The 20,480-nt window shown below is 54.9% G+C and overlaps 6 protein-coding genes across 6 annotated transcripts; 5 read left to right on the forward strand and 1 right to left on the reverse strand.

Annotated features, from left to right (window-relative positions):
- Positions 1–955: 955 nt before the first annotated feature.
- J4E79_010632 (uncharacterized protein) lies at positions 956–1,560 on the forward strand (the record flags this gene model as incomplete). Its single annotated transcript, XM_049359467.1, has 2 exons — positions 956–1,238; positions 1,373–1,560. 2 exons carry the CDS (start codon positions 956–958, stop codon positions 1,558–1,560), a joined length of 471 nt encoding a protein of 156 aa, XP_049205998.1.
- Positions 1,561–2,913: 1,353 nt separating this feature from the next.
- On the forward strand, positions 2,914–3,984 carry J4E79_010633 (uncharacterized protein; the record flags this gene model as incomplete). Its single annotated transcript, XM_049359468.1, has 1 exon — positions 2,914–3,984. The coding sequence occupies one exon, from the start codon at positions 2,914–2,916 to the stop codon at positions 3,982–3,984; it is 1,071 nt and encodes a 356-aa protein (XP_049205999.1).
- Positions 3,985–4,936: 952 nt separating this feature from the next.
- Positions 4,937–6,031, forward strand: J4E79_010634 (uncharacterized protein; the record flags this gene model as incomplete). The annotated part of the gene is made up of 4 exons (XM_049359469.1): positions 4,937–5,106; positions 5,165–5,277; positions 5,347–5,905; positions 5,959–6,031. The coding sequence occupies 4 exons, from the start codon at positions 4,937–4,939 to the stop codon at positions 6,029–6,031; spliced, it is 915 nt and encodes a 304-aa protein (XP_049206000.1).
- Positions 6,032–7,674: 1,643 nt separating this feature from the next.
- On the forward strand, positions 7,675–8,791 carry J4E79_010635 (uncharacterized protein; the record flags this gene model as incomplete). Its single annotated transcript, XM_049359470.1, has 2 exons — positions 7,675–7,920; positions 8,129–8,791. 2 exons carry the CDS (start codon positions 7,675–7,677, stop codon positions 8,789–8,791), a joined length of 909 nt encoding a protein of 302 aa, XP_049206001.1.
- Positions 8,792–10,749: 1,958 nt separating this feature from the next.
- J4E79_010636 (uncharacterized protein) lies at positions 10,750–12,961 on the reverse strand (the record flags this gene model as incomplete). The annotated part of the gene is made up of 3 exons (XM_049359471.1): positions 10,750–11,648; positions 11,697–12,114; positions 12,407–12,961. The coding sequence occupies 3 exons, from the start codon at positions 12,959–12,961 to the stop codon at positions 10,750–10,752; spliced, it is 1,872 nt and encodes a 623-aa protein (XP_049206002.1).
- A 3,181-nt stretch (positions 12,962–16,142) lies between these two features.
- On the forward strand, positions 16,143–17,999 carry J4E79_010637 (uncharacterized protein; the record flags this gene model as incomplete). The annotated part of the gene is made up of 1 exon (XM_049359472.1): positions 16,143–17,999. The coding sequence occupies one exon, from the start codon at positions 16,143–16,145 to the stop codon at positions 17,997–17,999; it is 1,857 nt and encodes a 618-aa protein (XP_049206003.1).
- Between the last annotated feature and the right edge of the window lie 2,481 nt (positions 18,000–20,480).

The following is a 20,480-nucleotide window of genomic DNA, read 5'->3' on the forward strand; positions in this document are numbered from 1 at the left end:
ATGCTGCCACAGTCAAACACCACCCGAAAACAGCCTAGCACCACCGTTTATTGAAGCACAATAGCAACAATGGATCCATCCCGCAAAGGCCCGGTACGCAAACTTGATTGCCGGTAATGGGTCTAGACTAGCACTGCTGCTAGCTATTATGCAGTAAGTAGCTATGTGGCGCAAGTGTTTGTGTTGTCGCGGTATGCAGTCGTTGCTTCCTATTGTGCCTAGGTATTGTGTTGGGTGTTTCAGGTGTGGGGGTGCAGGCTGCGCAAGTGTGAATAAGGCGGAAGTGCGGGCGGACGCGGGAGGATTGGGGCGTCCACTGCAGCGGGTGGGTGGGTATATATAGGTTGTGTGGTGGCATGCTTCGGGGAGCATGGTATTTGAGGTTTGACTGTGAGTGGTGATTCTTTTCTTGGGTGGACTTTCGATGCACGGCTTTACTGACGTGGGACAGAGTCCTTCTGCAAACAACGAGAGGAGACCAATACCAACTAGCAAACGGCATCAACAGCATTACTACATCGTCATATCACGATAATATACCAGTTTATTGCAGCTTCCTATCCATCTTCGTGGTCGCGCAACATCTACCGGCAAAGCGTTTAACCATCAACATTTGCCAGTACGGTTACCGAACTCGCATGACTGCCGCCTAACCCGTCACACCAACATCACGCCACAACCCCACGATCACGATACCCACAGACGCTGTTCTCCAAGGCACGAGAACCGATTCCTTGGCCAAAAGAAACATCCATTGATATATGCCATGGACCCATTTCGCAACAACACCGCAGCAGTATCCACCGCAAAAGCCACCACACTCCACACCACCCCATCATCCACACCAAATACCAGACTACCTGCACACTCCGAATCATACCAATCATACCAAGAAGACAGTCCAGCACCCCCGGCCTACCACACCGTCGTAGACCCCACCCTCCCCATCCCCAACATGACATCACCCTACGACCCCCAAGAAGAAGACTGCGACGCTCAAGAAACGCCAGACGACACACCCGAAATCACAATCAACGCCGCAACACAGATCCGGGGCCACGGGAACATCATCTCCATTGCTCAGATGGATAGTGTGAGGATAGCGAATCTTGTTGCTACTGTACTTAGTGGTGAGGCTATTGAGACGGGGAAGATAGGGGAGGAGAGTGATGCGGCTGGCAGGCCGATTACACCAGAGAGTCCGACGACGCAGGCGACAGCGACAGCACGGGGGGAGTGTACGTCTACGACGCAGGTTAGAGGCGTGAAGCGCTATTCCAACATCAATATCACGGTCAACTGCGGCGCGACTATCATCGGTGATAGGAATATCGTGGGACCGGGTTTGGGCGATATCGCGAGGCAGATGCAGATGGCGCAGAGGAATCAGGCGGCGTTGCTGGCTCAGCAACGGATGCAGCAACAGCAACAAGCTGCGGCGGCGGTGGGAGGTCAAGCACAGAGGATGCCGTCGCCACCGTTACAACAAAGAAATGTCTCGCCGAACGGAATTCTGTTCCCGATGAAGCCTGCGACGCCGCCGATGAGTCGCTGTTCTAGTGCGAATAGCGAGATGGGAGGTGGGGGGAGGAAGAGGAAGTGTGAGAATGGTGGGCAGGGGGCTGCTGCGAAGAGGCGTGGTTGAGGCACGGATATCAAGGTGCTCTACGGATTCTCCCTCCTCTTTCGTTTTTGAAGTCGGGGATACGGTTTGGTCGAGCCAAGTCCTGAGGTATCTGGGCTGGCATTCTTGGAGCCTGATGAATAACGAGTTATGAGTATGTAGGCTTCATGGCTTTGTAGGATAATGTTGGATATACACGGTGGAGCTATAATAATGTCAACGATCGAGTCATATTTGTTGGTCTCAATCAATCCTCTCTGTTATTCCCGACTGAAGTCGAGTACTGCAAGGCGATACCAAGCCTTTCACATGTCACTCCTCAAGACAGCCACACGTGCATCACTCCTGCTGCGCTAAGCAGACGAGCACAAGTACTAGATAAAGTAAGGGCGTGGCACAGAGTGTAGATGCAGCTGTGTGCGAGGGTGCAATATCAGCGAGATGCCAATGACGCAGCGGCAGATGATGAATAGCGTGTGAGTGGCTTGTGAATGGCTTGGTGTTCAGCCGCCTAAAACGTTAGAGGCCGCCGTCGGGGGTGTCGGGACTCGGAGTTAGCCCTCCGCGCGCGAGGTGCTTGATGCTTCGTGTCCTTTACGGGTTGTTCGTGGGCGCGCAGGAAGCTGTTGAGATGCGATGGCAAGACAGGCGAGTAATACACTGCGGGATATATGGGACGATGAATAGATGTCTTTAGAAGTATTCGGGAAATATCATCATCTCGCTGTGACGCACTCACCCGCTGCAGCGCCTCCGTCGACCCCTGCTTAGTGGCATCCCGAACGGGGGAGCACTCCTAAGCTCACTACCACATGGAGCGCCTTCACTCTGCCACCTCCAGCAATTCCCCGTCTCCCGCCCTACATTGTTAGCCTCAACGCCGAGTCGATGTGAATGTGTAGCACGTGAATCAACCCAACCCCCCAAGCTGCGCCGCCCGTGTCAAGTGGGCGATTCGGCGGTTGCACTCGACGGTTGAGTAGCTCCCGAAGCGGATCAAGACCTACCTGGCCTCTTCTCGCAACGCCATCGAAACCGTTGAGCAGAGCAGCCGGTGCGACGCGTCAATTTCACACGTTACGACGCCCGGGCTAAGACAAAACCAATTACCTGTAAGCCCCTTTTCCCTCTCCCTATACTCCGTCATCCTACTGCCCTGGCCCTCTGCTCCCTCACCTGCCTGCCACTTCCACCCCAACCCATTGACCCATCGTACCGTGTTGACATTGGACGTCTTGCAGTAGTTACCACCGCACCCTCGAAGCGTTGCATACCACACCTCCTGCATCATGGAGCCGTGGATGAGCTGGGTCGTGTTCCTGGCCATTGGAGGCGCCGCCTACTGGTACTACATGCACCAGGGCAACACGGCGGATACCCGAGGACGCTCGACCACGGGCAAGTCGACGACTAGCTCGCTCAAGGAGGCAGTCAGCTGGGACACCCCAGAGAAGAAGCCCAAGGCACAAAAGGCTGCAAAGCCCAAGGCCCCTCGCAAGTCGGTCAAGACGGCCGTCCAGGATGCCGGCAACAAGGCCGCCGCGACCATCTCGCAAGCCGCCCCCAAGCAGGCTGCCGACGACAGCGCCGTCGAGCCCCCCGCCGCCTACACCAACAAGGCCCCGAGCGGCAAGGACGTCTCCGACATGCTCGGTGAGCGCGCCGCCTCGCCCGCTGTCATGAGCATCAAGCCCTCCGAGAAGCCAGCCAAGTCGGTCAAGGCTCAGACACAAAAGGCCGAGGTCGCGACCGAGTCCAAGAAGCAGCGCCAGAACAGGAAGAAGGTCGAGGAGGCCAAGGCCGCGCGCGAGGAAGAGGAGAAGGCGCGCAAGGCTCTCGAGGAGAAGCAGCGTCGTGTCGCTCGTGAGGCGCGCGGTGAGCCGGCCAAGAACGGTCTCGGACAGAGCAAGCCCCCCGCCTCCAACCCCTGGACCGAGGTGCCTTCTCGCAGTGCCGTCCAGCCTCCCAAGGCCGCTTCGTCTGGTCAGCTTCTCGACACCTTCGAGGCTCCTGTCCAAACCGCTACCAAGACTGCCGCCCCTACCAACGGCGCTGCCAAGACCGCTGCCCCTGTCAGTACCCTACCCTCAGAGGAAGAGCAGATGAGGCTTGCTATGGAGGACTCTGCCTGGACCACCGTTCCTAAGGGCGGAAAGCCCAAGCGCAAGACCGTCAACGAGGAGCTTGCTGAAGAGCTCAGCGAAGTCACCACCGCCACGAAGCCCCAACAGTCTGCCAAGCCAGTTCGACCGACTGAAACCATCAAGGAGAACAAGAACCCCAGCTCTCGCTACCAGATCCTTGCCGAGGAGTTCAACCCCAAGACTGGCGACGATGCCGATGACTGGGCTGTCATGTGAAGCGGGCAAACATGACTCAGCCAGCAGCTGGTCTCAGGACCTCGGGTACATTTACGTACCCTGGACGACGATACACCTTTCGATTTCTATCCTATTGATGGCTGTTGGCGCACGTGAGATCTTCAGGCGTTGATCTGACCTCTTCCAACCTTCATCACGATAGCATCATATTTGGCATGACGGACGGGCATAGCTCATACGACGGTGGAATTGTCCTTGTAAGCATGGGTATGGCTGGATCATCGGATGGGTTCCTTCCACTACTTGCTATCCAGGCCATGGAAGCATCGGCGTATGGGGTTGCATCTGATCTTATTGCAAAGGCTTCTTGCATTCGCGTCCTGTACTTCAATACCACATTTAAACATCAACGCTGGAATAATGACTGTTGAGGCGCGCAGGTAGAAAAAGTAGTTGTTGAATTGCAGCTCCTCATACAAAACCTCCCACACCTGTGTCTGCAGTACAGCCGTGCGTTGGTGAAAGCTATAAATACAACCGTGCTCCACCGTGTTGAAAGTGCCCGTGCCAAGTCGTGAATCAGCTAGTCAAGATTGGTCCGGAGGTATTTCGTACCGACTGCTACTCCTGACGCCATAGTCAGAGTCGAGTAGCAGAAATCTGGCCTCTTAGTAGTACTCTAGTAGGTTGCGCGAACCGAGGAACCAGCGCCGCAGCAATCCTGGGAACAGCCCACACGACGCAATTCAATATATTCACCATCACGCGCAACTGCCAGCTAGCAATCCCACCCTGCAATTTACTAGCCTGCAACAGAAGAAAGTAGTGAGACTCAACACATCAAAGTAAGGCGCAAAGGGTTAGGCCGCTGACATAATCTGACGTTCCGAAGGTCAATCGCGTCAAGGACACCTGTTCGGAGCAGCGCAACCCAATCACCTCTACACCTGCCGCCGCCCACCCTCTCTTCTTCTCTACTACACCACCAGCCATGGCGCAGATACGCGGCACCGCTGGCTACCATTTGGGCAACCAGAGCCCCTTTGGCAACTCGGGGCGCAACGACAACAGCACGAACGACCCCAGTCCGCTCGACCAACTGCGCGCCCAGACGAGCAAGCTCGAGGACCTGCTGGACACTGTCTTCGACCCCATCAAGCCGTGAGTCTCAGAACGGTGCCACGACGCTGCCCGCCTGGAAACCGGCTAATCGCTCCAGATACCTCCCTGGCATCGGCCGCTTCCTCATCGTCGTTACCTTCCTCGAAGATGCCCTGCGCATTATCACACAATGGACCGACCAGCTCACGTACCTGCACGACTACCGCCACAGTACGTCTCTACCCCTCCTCTCGCAGCAGCGCGTGAACATTGGCTAACACGGTCTCTCTCTGTCTGCAGTCTGGAACGGCGTCACGCACATGTTCCTCATCGTCAACATCGTCCTCATGACCGTCTGCTCCTTCGGCGTCATTTTCCGAAAGTACTCCGAATACAGCGTAGCGGGACTCATGACGGTCGTGGTGCTCCAGGGCATCGGCTACGGCCTCGTCTTCGACCTCAACTTCTTCCTGCGCAACCTGTCCGTCATGGGCGGTCTGCTCATGGTGCTCTCCGACTCGTGGGTGCGCAAGAAGTTTGCGCCCGCCGGCCTTCCCCAGCTCGACGAAAAGGACAAGAAGATGTACTTCCAGCTCGCCGGCCGCGTCCTGCTCATCTTCCTCTTTGTGGGATTCGTGTTCCGCGGCGACTGGGGCTTCTGGAGAATCATTGCTAGTCTGTTGGGTCTCGTGGCGTGTGTCATGGTGGTTGTGGGCTTCAAGGCAAAGTTCTCGGCTGTTATGCTCGTGCTTATTCTCAGCGTCTTCAACCTTTACGTTAACAATTGGTGGAAACTGCACCCGCACCACCCCCACAAGGACTTTGCCAAGTACGACTTCTTCCAAATCCTGTCCATTGTGTAAGTTACCCCATTTCCGCTATCGACAAGCGCCATTGCTAATAATTGTCCAGTGGCGGTCTCCTCTTGCTGGTCAACATGGGCCCCGGCCAATTTTCCGTCGACGAGAAGAAGAAGGTCTACTAGACTCGGACATGTTCACGCATCACGACACGTGTTTCGGCTTTTTTGAACGAAACGGTCGCCTTATATTCGATATATAAACGCATATATGATATTCAATTGGGAAAAAACGAATGTGGTGGGGAAAAGCGAGAGATGATGGCGGTTTGGCAATCCCATTTTCAAGACCACAACAGTCAAGACAGCAATTGGGCGTTGGGAAAGAAAGGATGTTGGGCTTTTAAAAGCGGCAGGTTTTCCCAACCGTCAGCCCTTGCATTGGGATGTTGTCTCTGTGTCAGGCATCTGGGAGTGGGCAAACGTTGTGTAGAATTATGGAACGAATCCGGCGTTTGCTTTTCTTACTTGCGAGTGATATGATGGCGATTTGGGCTTATGAATCGCACGTTCTAAAGGGGAAGATGCGTACTTTCTTCTTTTTACGTATATGGCAAATGCACATTCCCCCAATTTCACTTTGCCATTTCTCGCGCTGTTTCCATGTACACTTAATTCGACACGGAATCATTTCGGGCCCACAAGTTCGAAGTGGAGTATCGGTGAACTCCGCATCTGCGGCATGCCACACACCTGCCATGCGCGGTTTGGTGTAGGCTGGTAGGGGTATCTAGCCGCGAGGCGCGCCACTAGTTAGATAATCGTACATGTATCCATACGTACCTCGTGAAAGCAAACAACCAACAGCCATTCCATCTACATCACCAATTCTACCACACCACCTTATTTGCACAGATCGTAATTATGGCGCCGAACAAAATCATCATCGATACAGACCCTGTGAGTTTTTATTTCTGGTTATGGATGTGGGTTGTGCGGGGTAGAGAAGGCGGTGGGGGATGCGGGAATAGGAAGGGGCGACACCGAGACTCGGTGATTTGAATGTGGTTTGGATGTGATTTGAGGAATATGCGGCTGACATAAGATAATGATAGGGCGTCGATGACATCCTGGCTATGCTCCTGGCCTTCTCGGCTAAGAGCGAGGAATTGGATATTTTGATGTTGAGTTTGACGTTTGGGAATGTGGAGGTTAAGAAGTATGTTGGAGTCTTCCTATCGCGTTTCCTGACTTTTGTTTTCTTCTTGGTGTTTTTGTTTGGGTATGGAGAAGGAGAAAGGCGTGTTGGGATTGGAGAGAGGTATATGGGTCTGGATGGATGGTGGAATTGACGGAGAGAGGAGAGACGGATCGACTGACGAAACAACAGTTGTCTACGCAATGTGGTCACGCTGTTCCATTACATTGAGAAAGAGAGGGCGTGGAGGAAGGAGAATGGTAGGCCGGAGGGGTTTGAGACGTTGAGTGCGAGGAAACCTATTGGTGAGTCTTTGATACGGGGGGATGATGGAGAAAGAGAATGTGTGCTAACACTTGCGATAGTTGCTGTTGGTGCCGAGGAGCCATTGGCGGAACATATGATGGTCGCGGACTTCTTCCGTAAGTTGAAGATTCCGAGATGAATTGGATGGGAAGAGCGAATTGCTGACGTGGCGTAGATGGGATCGATGGGCTGGGAGGTATACATCATAGCGTAAGCGCTTCACGTCACGAGACGAAATAGATACGTGAGAACTGACCTGATCCAGCACCCACATCTCTCACCAGAAGAGACGTGGAAGTCGCTCTTCACACCTCAGCCGAAGAACATGTCGGCTGAAGAAACCAAGGCGCTGCAAAAGGTCAAGGAGAAACACTCGCTCTTCACGCCATCGCTGAAGCCCGCACACGAAGTCATGCTCGACTTGCTGAGGGAGAACGAACCTGATACGGTTACTATTGTGGCAGTTGGGCCGCTGACGAACCTTGCCATTGCTGCTGCGCAAGATCCCGAGACGTTCTTGAAGGTCAAGGAGGTGGTTGTTATGGGCGGTGCTATCGATGCGCCTGGAAACGTAAGTTCTGATCTTTCCCAGTTTACAATCTCACCCTTCGTCGCATCCTCTCCAGCTCTCCGCAGCTCTGAAAAGCTACCCACAGCGTCGTCCACCCCCATCCCTCCACCTAATCTACTACCCACATACCCTCTCCATCCCCACCCCTTCAACCTAATCAAAAAAAAAACCCCACCTCCCTCCACCACTCACTAAACCACCCCACCAGATGACCCCCGGCGCCGAATTCAACACCTACGCCGACTCCGTAGCCAGCGCGCGCGTCTTCGCCCTCACATCCGCAAACCCGCACCTCACCATGCCCCCCTCGCTCTCAAACCCCCAAAAGAAGCACCAACTACCACCCTACCCAAAAACGCTCAGCAAGCGCCTAACCATCAAACTCTTCCCGCTCGACACAACAGAATTACACGTCTTACCCAAAACCATGTACGAAGACTACATCGCCCTAAAACCCATCAAAGGCTCCCCTTTGTCAGAATGGACAAGCCTATTCCTGACCTCCACCTTCGCGAAAAACCTATCCCTGAATCCACAACAAGATCCCACGAAATCCGGGCTTCAACTCCACGACCCGCTGACGATCTGGTACGCTTTATGCCCTTCCAACCCGTTGTGGAAGTTCAAAGAGGAGGATGTGAGGGTCGAGACGAGTGGGCAGTGGACGAGGGGGTGCACGATTGTGGATCGGAGGGGGAGGCCGGTTACGGAGGGGGAGAACAGTTTGGACGAGGAGGTTGTGGGGGATGCGGGGGGGTGGAGGGATAGTAGGAGGGGGAATCGGGTTGGGTGGTGTACGAGGAGTCCCGGGGAGGGCAAGTTTGCGAGGGTGCTTTTGCATAGGGTGTTGGGGGATGGGGAACAGTGGTAGGGTGGGAGTGCGTGTGTGTGGGGTTGAGTGGGTGATTGCTAGGTACCAAGAGGATGGATGTGAATTAGAGTGTTGTGGATAGAGGGGCTGAGTGATAAATCGTACACGCTGCGCCACATGCTTTAGCTTCGTACCGATACTAGACTTGGCACAAGCGCTTTTCCACCTGCACCATTGAAGTGCCAGCTATTCTGTGGATGTATGTGCTGAAGATATTTGCGCCTATGCCTATTTCAAATTTATAAAGCTTGCTACCCACCCGCCAACCTACCCGCCATCACCCATCCATCCACCCGTACCCTCCTTACACAGCGCCTCATCGGGCTAGATAGATAGCGAGAACACCGACAGGTGTACTACATATGTCGCAGCTGGGATGACCCGGTACTATGGATATTCTCCGAAGGAAAGAGGGGGGCTTGTGTAAGCTCTTGTGTTATCGTGATACGAAAACGGCGGTCATTCCGAGTGGTTCGCGTAAGGGCAGTTTGTGTCAGATATTCTGGGGAGAGGAGGAACTGGAGGGATGTAGTGAGTAGCTTGATGGAGTAGGTGGAGCCGGGGTGCATGGGTGCATGGGCGCACGGCATGAGTAGGGAGAGGGAGTGGAGGGGTGCGGAGATGAGGAGAGGGGACGGCGTGGTACTCAGGCTGGGTTTTACTCTGGAAGGGAAATGGTTATGTGGTTGGAGGATTAGTTGAGGAAGATGTGTTGTTCGGAAAAGGGCTTGCTCATGTGTTCCTTCCAGTACGAATTCGGATCTTGAGTAAACGAGTACTGGCACAGTCTCTCCTTTCCCCAAAATCCCTGATGATACCGAACCCAACACCAGGAAATGAGCGTGTACCAGAGCCCAACCACTCCCGTGTCACCTCCCAAAAAACAGCCCACCGCTTCGTGTCCTCCCGGCAATCACAAGGGGCAAGCTAATTTCCGCCACCGGCACTTTCTCCGCTTCGTGCAATGTGTCACGGAGACGTTGTCGCGTTGCGTCATCTGCGTTGTGCGAAAGGGAAGGAGGATAGAGAGCTAGCTGGGGCTGAGGGGTTTGGGAACGGAAGTTTGATTAAACATGGAGGTAATTCAGACTTCTAGGTTGTCAAATATTAGTAGGTGTTCGGCTTTTTTCTTTGAGCAGGGTGGAACGGTGTGTATTGTCTGGCTCGGCTACACGTCCGGGTGAGTGGGAATGGGAATGAGAGGAGGGCGGGTTCACCGCTGGTCTAGTGTTACCCAGGGAGCTGAAGGATCGTGATCAGCACCACCGCACCCCATATAAGGAGGATTCCGAAGAGGTCTGCAGCATACATCCAAGGTGAAAATACGCAAAGTAGGCGACCTAACGTCAACGTAGGCTCTAGGGTGTTCGGTTGTTGTTTCCTGAACGTGATGACTGCAGAGATCCAATCAGACCCAAGAGGCTACAATAATCACTCGATTTGCGTATATTTGAGAGAGATGATGCCATTGTAGTTCTCCTCACGTGTGAAATATAGCTCCAAATACCGCAATGCAACCGTCTTCACATATCCCATAAAAGTAGAGTCCAGAGGACGAAAGATAGATTAAAGCCAGGACCTCTGTATACTAGGTCTGACATGATCGAAGAGAAGGAGAACAGGATACGATCGAGGGTATATCTTGTGTGAATGCCTGCCGCAAAGGAAAGAGAAGATACATGCTTAAGTGCCACCAGCTCCGTACGCGGTAGATGCAACTGCGATTGAAGGGATAATCATGAAAACGTGCATTTGGGGGGATGAGAAAGGTTTGTTCTGGCCCCTGGGAATATAATTCATAAACGAACGCAAATGCCAGCAAATGGCAAAAGGGGGATGAAACGCCACCGCTGAGATGATGCAAAAGATGAACGCGGACTTTCCAATTCTTACTAATGTGGCCCGAAGGCTACGGCAACTTTATTTGAAACTCAGGTTGCTCCTATGCCCGCATGTCGTCATTGAGGGAAGCCACCCTGTTGTTGTTGTTGTTGGTGACTTGAAGGCATTCGCGAGGCGGTCCACGAGAACATGGCCATGTCGCAGATACGCGCAAGAACCTGCTGGCTGGATGCACGGCTCTCATGACTGATGAACGACATAGCGACACAAAGCTTATTCAGGTCGCTGTCTGGACTTTGGTCGACCTGGGGTGGCAGAGCGTTGGGGAAACCACCAATGCGGCTACCGTAATGACGAGCGATCGCAATCGAGTAGATGGCATCGCGCACCTCGTGCATGCACAGGACGCCACGTAGTACTGAGAGGGCGCCGTCGGCTGCTCCAGGCGGGGCAGTGTCTGAACCGGAGAATTGGACAAAGTCTCCGAGATGTTGCCAGAAGTCGACTTGCGACCTCTTGACATCATCAAGCGCAGGGGGATATGCCAATTGACGTGTGGGGTTTGAGTCCAGGTTTTGATTCGTCATAAGAGCTTCCAGCACGTCGAGGCGCGCACGGGTTTCTCTCATCGCAAAGTCTTCGCCTTCTGGCTGTGCTCCGTTGGTGCTTGGAAGATTCTGCTTGCACGTACTCAGCAAGTGCCATAACAAGCGAGCCTCTTGACTAAAGACGCCGGTCATGTCGGTATCGGCGGTAGCCTTGTACTTGATGGTCTCGGTGAAGAAAGCGGCCTCTTCATGTAGGGAGCGGTCGTTAAAGACTCTGTTGAGAGCGTTGTTGTTCGTCGAGAACCAGTTGGTCTCAAGTACGAGGTCGAGCCCTTGGCAGTAATCGTTAATAAAGATGCGGGAGAACTCGTCGTCGATTTCACGGGGCACTGGCGAGGTCCGCTGAGGAACCTCGGGCGGGCTGTGGTTGCAGATGCCAAAGATGTCTTGGATATTCAACCGCTTGCCTGAATCTGCGTTAGGACTGTGATGGCGATATGGAGCAGGATACCAACCTTTCATGGGCTCTGGTGGAGGCGGGTGGTAGCTGGCTCCTGGAGGCCCTCTCATGTTGGGGTCCATGGGGTGCACACCGTTGTAATGTTGGGGTGGCTGTAGATTGGGATCGGCTTGCGCGAGTGCAGGGTCTATGGCGTGGAAGTTGCCTTGCTGGTGTTCGCCGCTCGTAGCAGGAGCGGCAGTCGCGTACCCCGCGGACGAGGCAGGCGCGTACCCTTGGGGTACCGGACTTTGGCTGTAGTTGGAGGAGGAAGGTGCGGGCGCGGGTGCACTTGTCGCGTGGGGTGTGGGCGCGGAGTTGGGAGCAGGTTGTATTTGGGCGGGACCGGATTGCTGCTTGAAAATCGGGTCGTAACCCAAGCACTCTCGTTTGCTCTTCTGGCAGTTCCGGCACATGGGGTGGGCTTCGTCGCACTGTCGGGGTGGTGGTTAGCGCATGAGCAGGTAAGTAGTGATGTTGGTGCGCGATGCAGAAAATTTGCCAGAAATCGGCGCAGCTGTATTTGCAGCCCGCAACGGCGATGTTGCGAGGCAAAGTGCTGCAGCCCACTGACTAACAGTGTTGCTGCACAGCCGGTCGCTTCTGACACGCGAGAGGTTGGATTAGAGGAGTTTGGGTTCCTCGCTCGGTTAAGCAAGCGACAAGCAATAGCTCCTCTGACATCGCGTCGCGTCTGCACCGCGTTCCATTGACGTATGCACTCACCTTTATTCTCCGTTTGCGACATGTCAGACAGCCAGTCTTGGTGCGACGCTTGATCTCCTTCTTATGGCGACCACCAGACAGCACTCGCTGGTCGCCCTGCGGCGGCAGCTGGTATCGCATGGCATTGAATTGCGGGCCCATGTTGCCCATCATGGGCGGGCCTTGCTGCGCATGCGCTGGGTGCGGATAGTACTGCGGCATACCGTGCTGCGGCGGTGGGAGCGGAGAGCCCATGGGCTGGGGCGGCTGCTGAGGTTGCGCCTGGGGCTGCTGGCCGTCCTGCAGACGTATTGGCGGCAGATTGAGGGGCGGCAGCGACATGTTGGAGCCCTGGGGAGAGCTGCGGTAGCCATCGTTGCTCTGCTGGCCTTGGGGCGGCGGGTAGGTATACGTGGGCTGCATCGAGGGCGACGGGTACGAGTGCGGTGAGGGATAGGCGACGGCCTGCTGCTGGCGCGACTGCATGTTAGGATCGGCCATGCTCTGGTGGGAAAAGTGCGAAGGGGCCGGCGAGTAGGGCGCCTGGGAGATGTGGGTGGAAAAGTCGTGCGACATGGGCTAGCAATGGAGTCTGCCACCGGGGCGCTCTTCAGTTCTTGGGGATGTCTTGAAGAGCACGGCGGCGCTAGAAAGCTTGAGGCGGATGGGAAGAGGGACGGCAAGCCTGGCAAGGAACTGGGATTAGCTGAGTTGGCGAAGGCGTTATGACCCGCGGAACAGGGGCCTGGCCTCGCTCGGTTCGACGCCGCCGCGCTGCACGTAGTTGTGCGTGCACTACATAGATTGGGATAACAAATACGTGAACGACGCAAAGACTAACAAAGTCCAGGGAATGAAAGTGAGAAGGGCTAAACTATGATAGATGGAAAGGATGAGGAAGGTGAGGAAGATGAAGACCTGGCATGCCAGCTGCCGCTCCCAGCAATGCATCGCGCGCGATATCCCTCACTCATCTCGTCCGTCTAGGAGGCAGCGAGTGGACTCAGTGGAGGGTGGGCTGCAGCTGGCTAGCCGCCTTTAGCAGGTAATGAGGGCGCATGTGGCAGTGCCATGAAGGAATCAACCGACTTTACTTACAAGCTGCCTACAAGCGAGTCTCGCTTGAGCGGAAGGTAGCGAACAGGGTACTGCTGTCCGACGGGCTAGCGACGCGCGACGATGAGCTGGCCGAGGAGAGCTTGGGCAGAGGAACTTCTAGCGACGAGAGGGCGGCAGGCCGATGCAGCCAGAGCAATCGGGCATTTCTTCAGCAAAAGGCTAAAGGCGCAGACCGCTCCCCAGCGCAAAAAGAACTTCAGCATGGCAGGGCCGCTAGCCTGCTTCGGGCCAATCACGTGCCGCTCTGCGCTGCGCACTGGGGCCCGCCACACTGTTCTTCCTGCAATCAGCGTCGTCCCGTCCGCTGCTGCACCTCTCTATTGCCCATTACCCAAGTACCTTACTGAGCCGAGCCTCGTGCGGCGTGCAGCGACATTCTGACCCGCTTAGACACACCATGCAGCCGCCCATACCACCCACACTGCACCGTTTGCGTTGCTCAACCCTCATCCGACGGACTGGCAGAGGACTGGCAGAATTTGATTAAGGCTGATTGCGCAGTACCTGGGTCCCGGTCCAGCCGGCGCGAGCGGCATCTCTTCGAGAACACCTCCCTCTTGCACCCTCTGCACCCTCACTGCTCGCTTAGCTATCGGTGGCTTGCTCCTGCATCGTCACGACGAACCATTCTGTGCCTGCTTGCACATCTCTGATGCCGCGTATTCTTAGCCTGCCCTTATTTCACTGCCCATTTCACTGCGCAATCCTTTGCTCCCACTGCGGGTGACGTATGTAGCTCCCGATGTGACAATCGTGCAATGGTGCGCTGTCCAACGATCAAGCACACGAGCATTCGATCTCCAGACTGCGTCTTACGGGCCGGTTTCCCTTCCAGGGTGGCCAGCGGCGCGCCTCGTCCTATCTAAAGCGCGCGCTGACATCAACTTCCGCCTGTCCAATTCAATCTCCCTGCCTATTTACCCGCAATGGGCATATCGCAAGGGCGGCTTCCATTGCCAGCCACAACGCCGTATCTGAAGTATCTGCGGGTAAATAAACGCATATCGGGTTAAGCCATTGCCTGCTACAGCTGAGTGTGACCAACCTGTAGGAGGTGCATCACCGGCAAGACTTGTCCTTCCGTCTGGGTAGCACTAGGAGGCCGCCAACACGTGTCGAGATATCTACTGGACACCTCACCATTGTCGCCGAACAACCTTCGCGCCAAACAAGCTGGTTGGACTTTGCGATGCGACATGCGATGCGACAGGCGATACTGCATTGCGAATCCCTTGTCCAATGTTGCACAAGCAAAGACCCTGGTCCTAGGGCTGACAAGGTGCATCTAACAGGCCGCTACCAGCGCGCGCGCAGGGAAGTCTGCACTCGGTGCGACCAAGAACTCAGCGCCAGAGAAGCCTGTGGAACACTGCTAATTGTCGTTCGTTCGCAAAGTGTCTTTCGCGGGCGCCCGCTGAGACATGGTAAGATCTCGTCTATCGCAGTGCACAGAAAAAGCCAGGTCAGGGATACCCCCGCACACGAAAGCATCGAACGCTTCTCGAACAAAGTTGAACGCCAACCGAGCGAGCTTTGCGCATCATCCTTCCGCCCCGCTCTCGCCTACAGACCGCCTGAAGCGACAGGTGTCTTGATCATCGCTGCAATACGAGATGCATCGGGCTTTGCAAGGGATGGATTTCTCCCTTGCTCATGTGAATCTCGCACAATAACATTTTGTCTTGTTATGCCTGTTCTCACAACAATGGCTGAATCGTGCGGTGGCCACTTCTTACCCAAAGCTGCAGACCCTGAATAAGTTCACGCCATTGAGTTCACACTAAACATTGCTGTCGCGAGCCGACTCGGCTTTACCCTGGAGTATCCCAGAATCAAGAGTAGGGATAGTCAGCAGCACAGACGTCGGCCAAGCGATAGCCACGGTGCAGGAATCGGCGCGTTGCTCGTTCATTCCATAATCATGGTCGCGCACACATGACCACCTCGACACCAACTCCAAGTTGTGTCGACCTGAGTCATCTCGAACACAGAAATTTCCGTAGCTCAAGGACGCTGGAAATTTCCGATACTTCTGCGGTTCATGAATATCATTCTGATCTGCCAGTACTACACGTTCACTAGAACCAGGCAACAGCTTTTCTGAGTGCGTTAGAGCCACATTGTAAGTATGGCGATTCCACACGCGGCGACGATATGATGGGCAACCACAGTTTGAACATGCAATGGAAACCCATGGTTTGTGGTGCATCCAAAGAGTCATGGAATTAAGGGTCGTCGTGCATGCGAGGGCGCTGGAAGGCAAGCTTAGCGTATGGAAAGGGCTGATGCTATCATCGCAAGAGTTGGGAACCAAGGTAGGTGAACACAAACTACTGTGTCTACTTCGATTTTGTAGGAACCTCGTAAGTTCTGACTGGTACGTATCTCTCCAATATGAAATTGTTGATTCGCCCTTTTTTCGTGGTACTTTGGTTGTCGTGGCCTCCACCTTCAGGCTGCCATTTCGGTACCGTGGGACGCACCACAGCAGGATTATACAAAATAAGGGAACATCCTCTATCCTCTACTTTCTCATATCGTCGCTCAGTCTTCATCTTGTGCACACTGACTCCTGACTACCACTTTGTCCAACCGGCTCTTTCAGCTCATCTAACCCCCACACAAACCAACCGTCAAAATGTCCACAACACTAGACCAACAAAAAGAGGCCGCATACACCCTACTCTCCGGTATGCTCACAAGCGTTCTACAAAAAGAGTGGAAAATAACAGACCGCCATTCGGCACAGTCGTCCGCCCTCCTCGACATACTACTCCTCCCCAAGCCAGCCCCAGCCCCAACCCCAGCTCCCATCGCCATCCCCATCCCACTCAAGAAACAAAGCATCTTCCGCCTAGGCAACCGCACATTCGACCTCGGCCCCGAACACGACTCCTCCGCCAGTTCCTCCGACGATGATGGTGACGCTCCGATCCGGAATGCGCGTCAGCTTAAGAGCGAGATGCGTAGGGTTAATGCGATTCAGAGGCGTGCGAAGAGGAGGGCGGAGAGGGGGAGGAGGAGGATTGAGATGCATATTGGGAAGATGGAGGGGGTGGTGGAGTTTGAGACGGAAACGAAGACTTTGGAGACTACGAAGAGGGGAGTGGAGACACCGGTGAGGATGTTGAAGGAGCTGGAGGACTACAATAGCCCTGCGAGGGGAAGTCTGTTTAGCGATAAGCCCATGTCGCCGCGAAGTGCTGGGTTCAGTTCGACGGCTAGCGAGGTCAACCGCGAGGTTGAGGGATACGATAGCGTTGACAGTCCCATGTCAGAACCCGTACAGGCACCCAGGCGACTACAGCGCGCGGGGCCTCACATCAAGTATGTCAAGCCGGCATCCAGCCAGCGATGCGGCCCTGCTCAAAAGGATTACCTAGGCCGACCACAACGCCACTGCAGCGACTGCGACCGTACGCTACTGGCCTCCCACTGGACATGCCACGTCAAAGGCCGAATGCATCAGGACAATGCAGCTCGGGACAAGCAATCCCCTCCGGTGCAGGGCACCAAGACTAGACAAGAGTATATGCGCGGCTTGAAGCAGTATTGCGTGTACTGTGACCGTCAGGTCCATTCGAGGGGCTGGGGCGGCCATTTGAAGGCGCGGGCGCATTGGGAGAATGTGGCCAAGGCGAAAGAGGAGGAAGAGAGTGTTCGGCTTCACGCCCCGACACCGGAGTCCGTTGTGCTGTCCGTGGAAGAGGAAGAGCAGAAAGAAGAAGAGGAGGAGGAGTATGAAGATGATGGCTTTGGTGAGGAGGGATACGAATATGGTCACTATTGCGATGACTGCGAGGTCACGTTCGCTGGTGCGAACTGGGCGCGGCATTTGAATTCGGCAGGCCATGTATTTAACGTTTTGCGGAACTCTCCGGGGGATGAGAGTATGGCTTCTGATGATGAGGAGGAGGAGGAAGAACAAGAGGAGGAAAGCATGGCAGACTATGATTCTGCCACTGATGGGGAGAGCATCATGTATGATGATGCGACGGATGAGGATTCTGAGGCGTCGTCGCCCTCGCCATCATCTTCACCCTCGCTCTTGCCCTCGCCCTCGCCCGTATCCAATGAGGGAATCACATTCCCGCACGACGGGACACCAGTCGCCGACCTCGCTTCGCCCCCCTCCCTCACATCTTCGCCCACCTCTCCCGCTTCCTCTGCCTGTGCTGAGTTTCGTTCAGAACAGGACTTCTACTGCGAGACCTGCAATGTCACTATCTTGTCTGCGGATCCCTGGGAGATTGAAGAGCATGTGGCTGATCACGCATATGCAGCCTGCGAGAAGGAAGAGGTGGTGGGGATGGATTGGTTGAGTCAGCTTAGGGAGGCTGCTGGGTTGGTGAAAGATGTGGAGGATACGGTGGAGATGGATGTGGTAGAGAAAGTGGAGCAAGGTGGCATGGAATGTGAATACAATGGGTGGGCATGGAGAATAGGGACGGATGGTAAGGTGCTTGGGAGTATACGGCGTAGTCCGTCTTGTTAGACGTCGAGCGTGGATTGCTATGTATCCGCCATGATACCTCGTAAATTTGTGTAACTGGCGGAGAAGCGTCGATGTAGTCTACTAAGATATTTTCAACATCGTATTTGCACCATGATACAAACACAGTTTGATGAGCATAATCATATTGAATTCCTACTATCGGGCTATCCCTGCAACGTCCCAACGTATAGGTATCGAGAGTTATCCCACAATGAAACGCCGCCCAATGCACTCGCACTCACTGCAATGCCACGAAAACGCCATATATGCTGACCAGATACCATATCACCCCCACAACCATAACAACCAAGACGACCAACTAAGTATCCGTCTTAGGCTTCTTGTTCGGCAGCGCCGGCACCTTGAAACCGCCAGCATCAACCTTCGAGCTACCGTTGAGCTGCGTGAACGAACCACCCTTGAACCACCTATCCTCGTCTGCCTTTCTTTTACGGTTGGCTTCCTCACGCGCCTTGGGATCAACCAACTCGAGGCCTTGGACAGGTGTGAACGCGATGGAGTTTGTTCCCGCACCACCAAGACCCACACCACCGGTTCGTAGGCCCTGGGCACGTAGACTGGTCGCCGTACCGCTTCCGCCAAAGCCTTTGAGAGACGAAGCTGCACCAAGCGTGGTGTCGGTGCCCCAGCCGGGGTTCTTCTTGCTGAGTTTGGCGCGCGTCTTGGGGTCGATTTGTTGCGCGCGGAGTCGTCCGGTGTCTGTGGCTCCGATCATGCCCATGCCTGCTACGGAGTCACCGTAGCCGACTTCCTTCTCTTCCTTGCCGAAAGTCATCCGGTTCTGGGCCTTGCGGATTTCGGTCATGGCTGTTGCTTCCTTGGCCTTGCGGGCTCTCCTTCCACCTCTCTTGCGGGACGGCTTCTCATCGGGTACGGGAAGGGCCCTTCCTCCAGCTTTTTGATTCGCCGGCATTTCGACCAGCTTGTCTAGACGCCGCTCGCATTCTTTCCTCAGGTCCATACCAATGTCGGCAGTGCCGGAGTTGGAATGGGCGTCTACACGTGCGGCGAGGATGACCTTAGCAGCCACAATGCGTAGCGCCTGCTTCCTGAGGTCTGGCCTTTGGTTCTGGATAATGTCGCTGTGGTACAGGTAACCCTCGTGCCTCAGACCCATGTTCGAAAGTCCGACGGTAGCCCCGGAGACTTTAGTCGAACCTAGAGGCGCGATGTTGCAAGCGGGAGTCTTAGCTAGGTTCGCGATACCGCCAGAGTATGAGATGAGATGGGCTGCGGTCAAACTACCAATGAGCGCGGTAAGGTTAGGCGCGAACAGCTCAGTTCGGGATTCGACGAAACCCAGAATCTTGGACTTGGCGGCGTGTAGCTCGAGCAGCAGATGGCATGCGTTTGACACCAGGTCCAGCTCAGATTGTTCAAGAAGTCTCCCTTCCACACGTGTGGCTTCAATCTCGACAATCATGACCTGGGCAGGCTCCATTCCTTCGATTTGCCTCAGCTTGGGGCTGATATCTTTGATGCTTGACAAAGGTCCGCCGCCGATGACCAAACATGCTTTGGCGTAGACGACAGGGTTCTTGATCAGGTCCTCCAAATGGGGGAAGAAGGCCGAATAGTGGTCGCGAATGAACTTGTGGACGCTAGCAGTCTCGCCATCGATCTGTGTGGAGAACTCGTTGGCTTCAGTCAGGAGTTGATACTCGGGAGATTCCTCAAACGATTCGCCCTCGACTATGTCCATCTGGTCCTTGGCCTCTTCGATGCGCTTGAGGACGGGGTCCAGGTTCGTCTTGAGCTGTTGCGCGGATCGAATGTCGGCTGGCCCCTTGTTTTCCTTGTCTTTGTCCTGCTGCTTCTCGCGATATTGTGCCTCCTCGTCTACCATCTCATCGTCGTCGCCAGAACCCTCGGCGAAGTCATTCTCCAAATCCTGGACATCCTCATCACCACTGTCTGCGAAGTCCGCCAGGAGCTCTTGCTCGAGAGTCGCCATGGCAGAATGTAGGTTGGGGGTATTCGAGGTGTGCGAGGATGAGCGTCGCTACCAGACAGGAGCAGTCGAAGAAGTCGCGACGGCGGCCAGAGGTTACCCTCCTAGTGGATATCGGTTGAGCGCTGAGTTCGGGATCGTTGGTATACTACGTACCTGTTGCCTGGGATGGCCGCCGGTCGAGTTGTGAATGCGCGCGGGAGAGTGTCGTGGGGAGAGAGAAGTTGCGACGGCAGTGACGTGAAAGTGCTAATTGCTTGGCGTGCAGCGGATAAAAGTTGCGCTAAGGCAGTCGCGTTCTCACGTTACAGAATAATCTTGTCGCATCGCAGAACGACGACCTACATACGACAATTGCTATCGCCAAGCTATTGTACCGTAGTCGCACTGCGTAGGCATCCGCGATCACGTGTTCGGCGGTTGGAGCGATCCGGACCAACCTTTGGAGCTCTGTTACTCCGACACGACCCAGGCGCGACAGCCTTCACGACCGACGTGCGCCTCGCCCT

The sequence above is a fragment of the Alternaria viburni genome (genome assembly GCF_023758015.1).
Source record: "Alternaria viburni strain BMP 2772 chromosome Unknown scaffold_32, whole genome shotgun sequence".
Lineage (NCBI taxonomy): Eukaryota > Fungi > Ascomycota > Dothideomycetes > Pleosporales > Pleosporaceae > Alternaria > Alternaria viburni.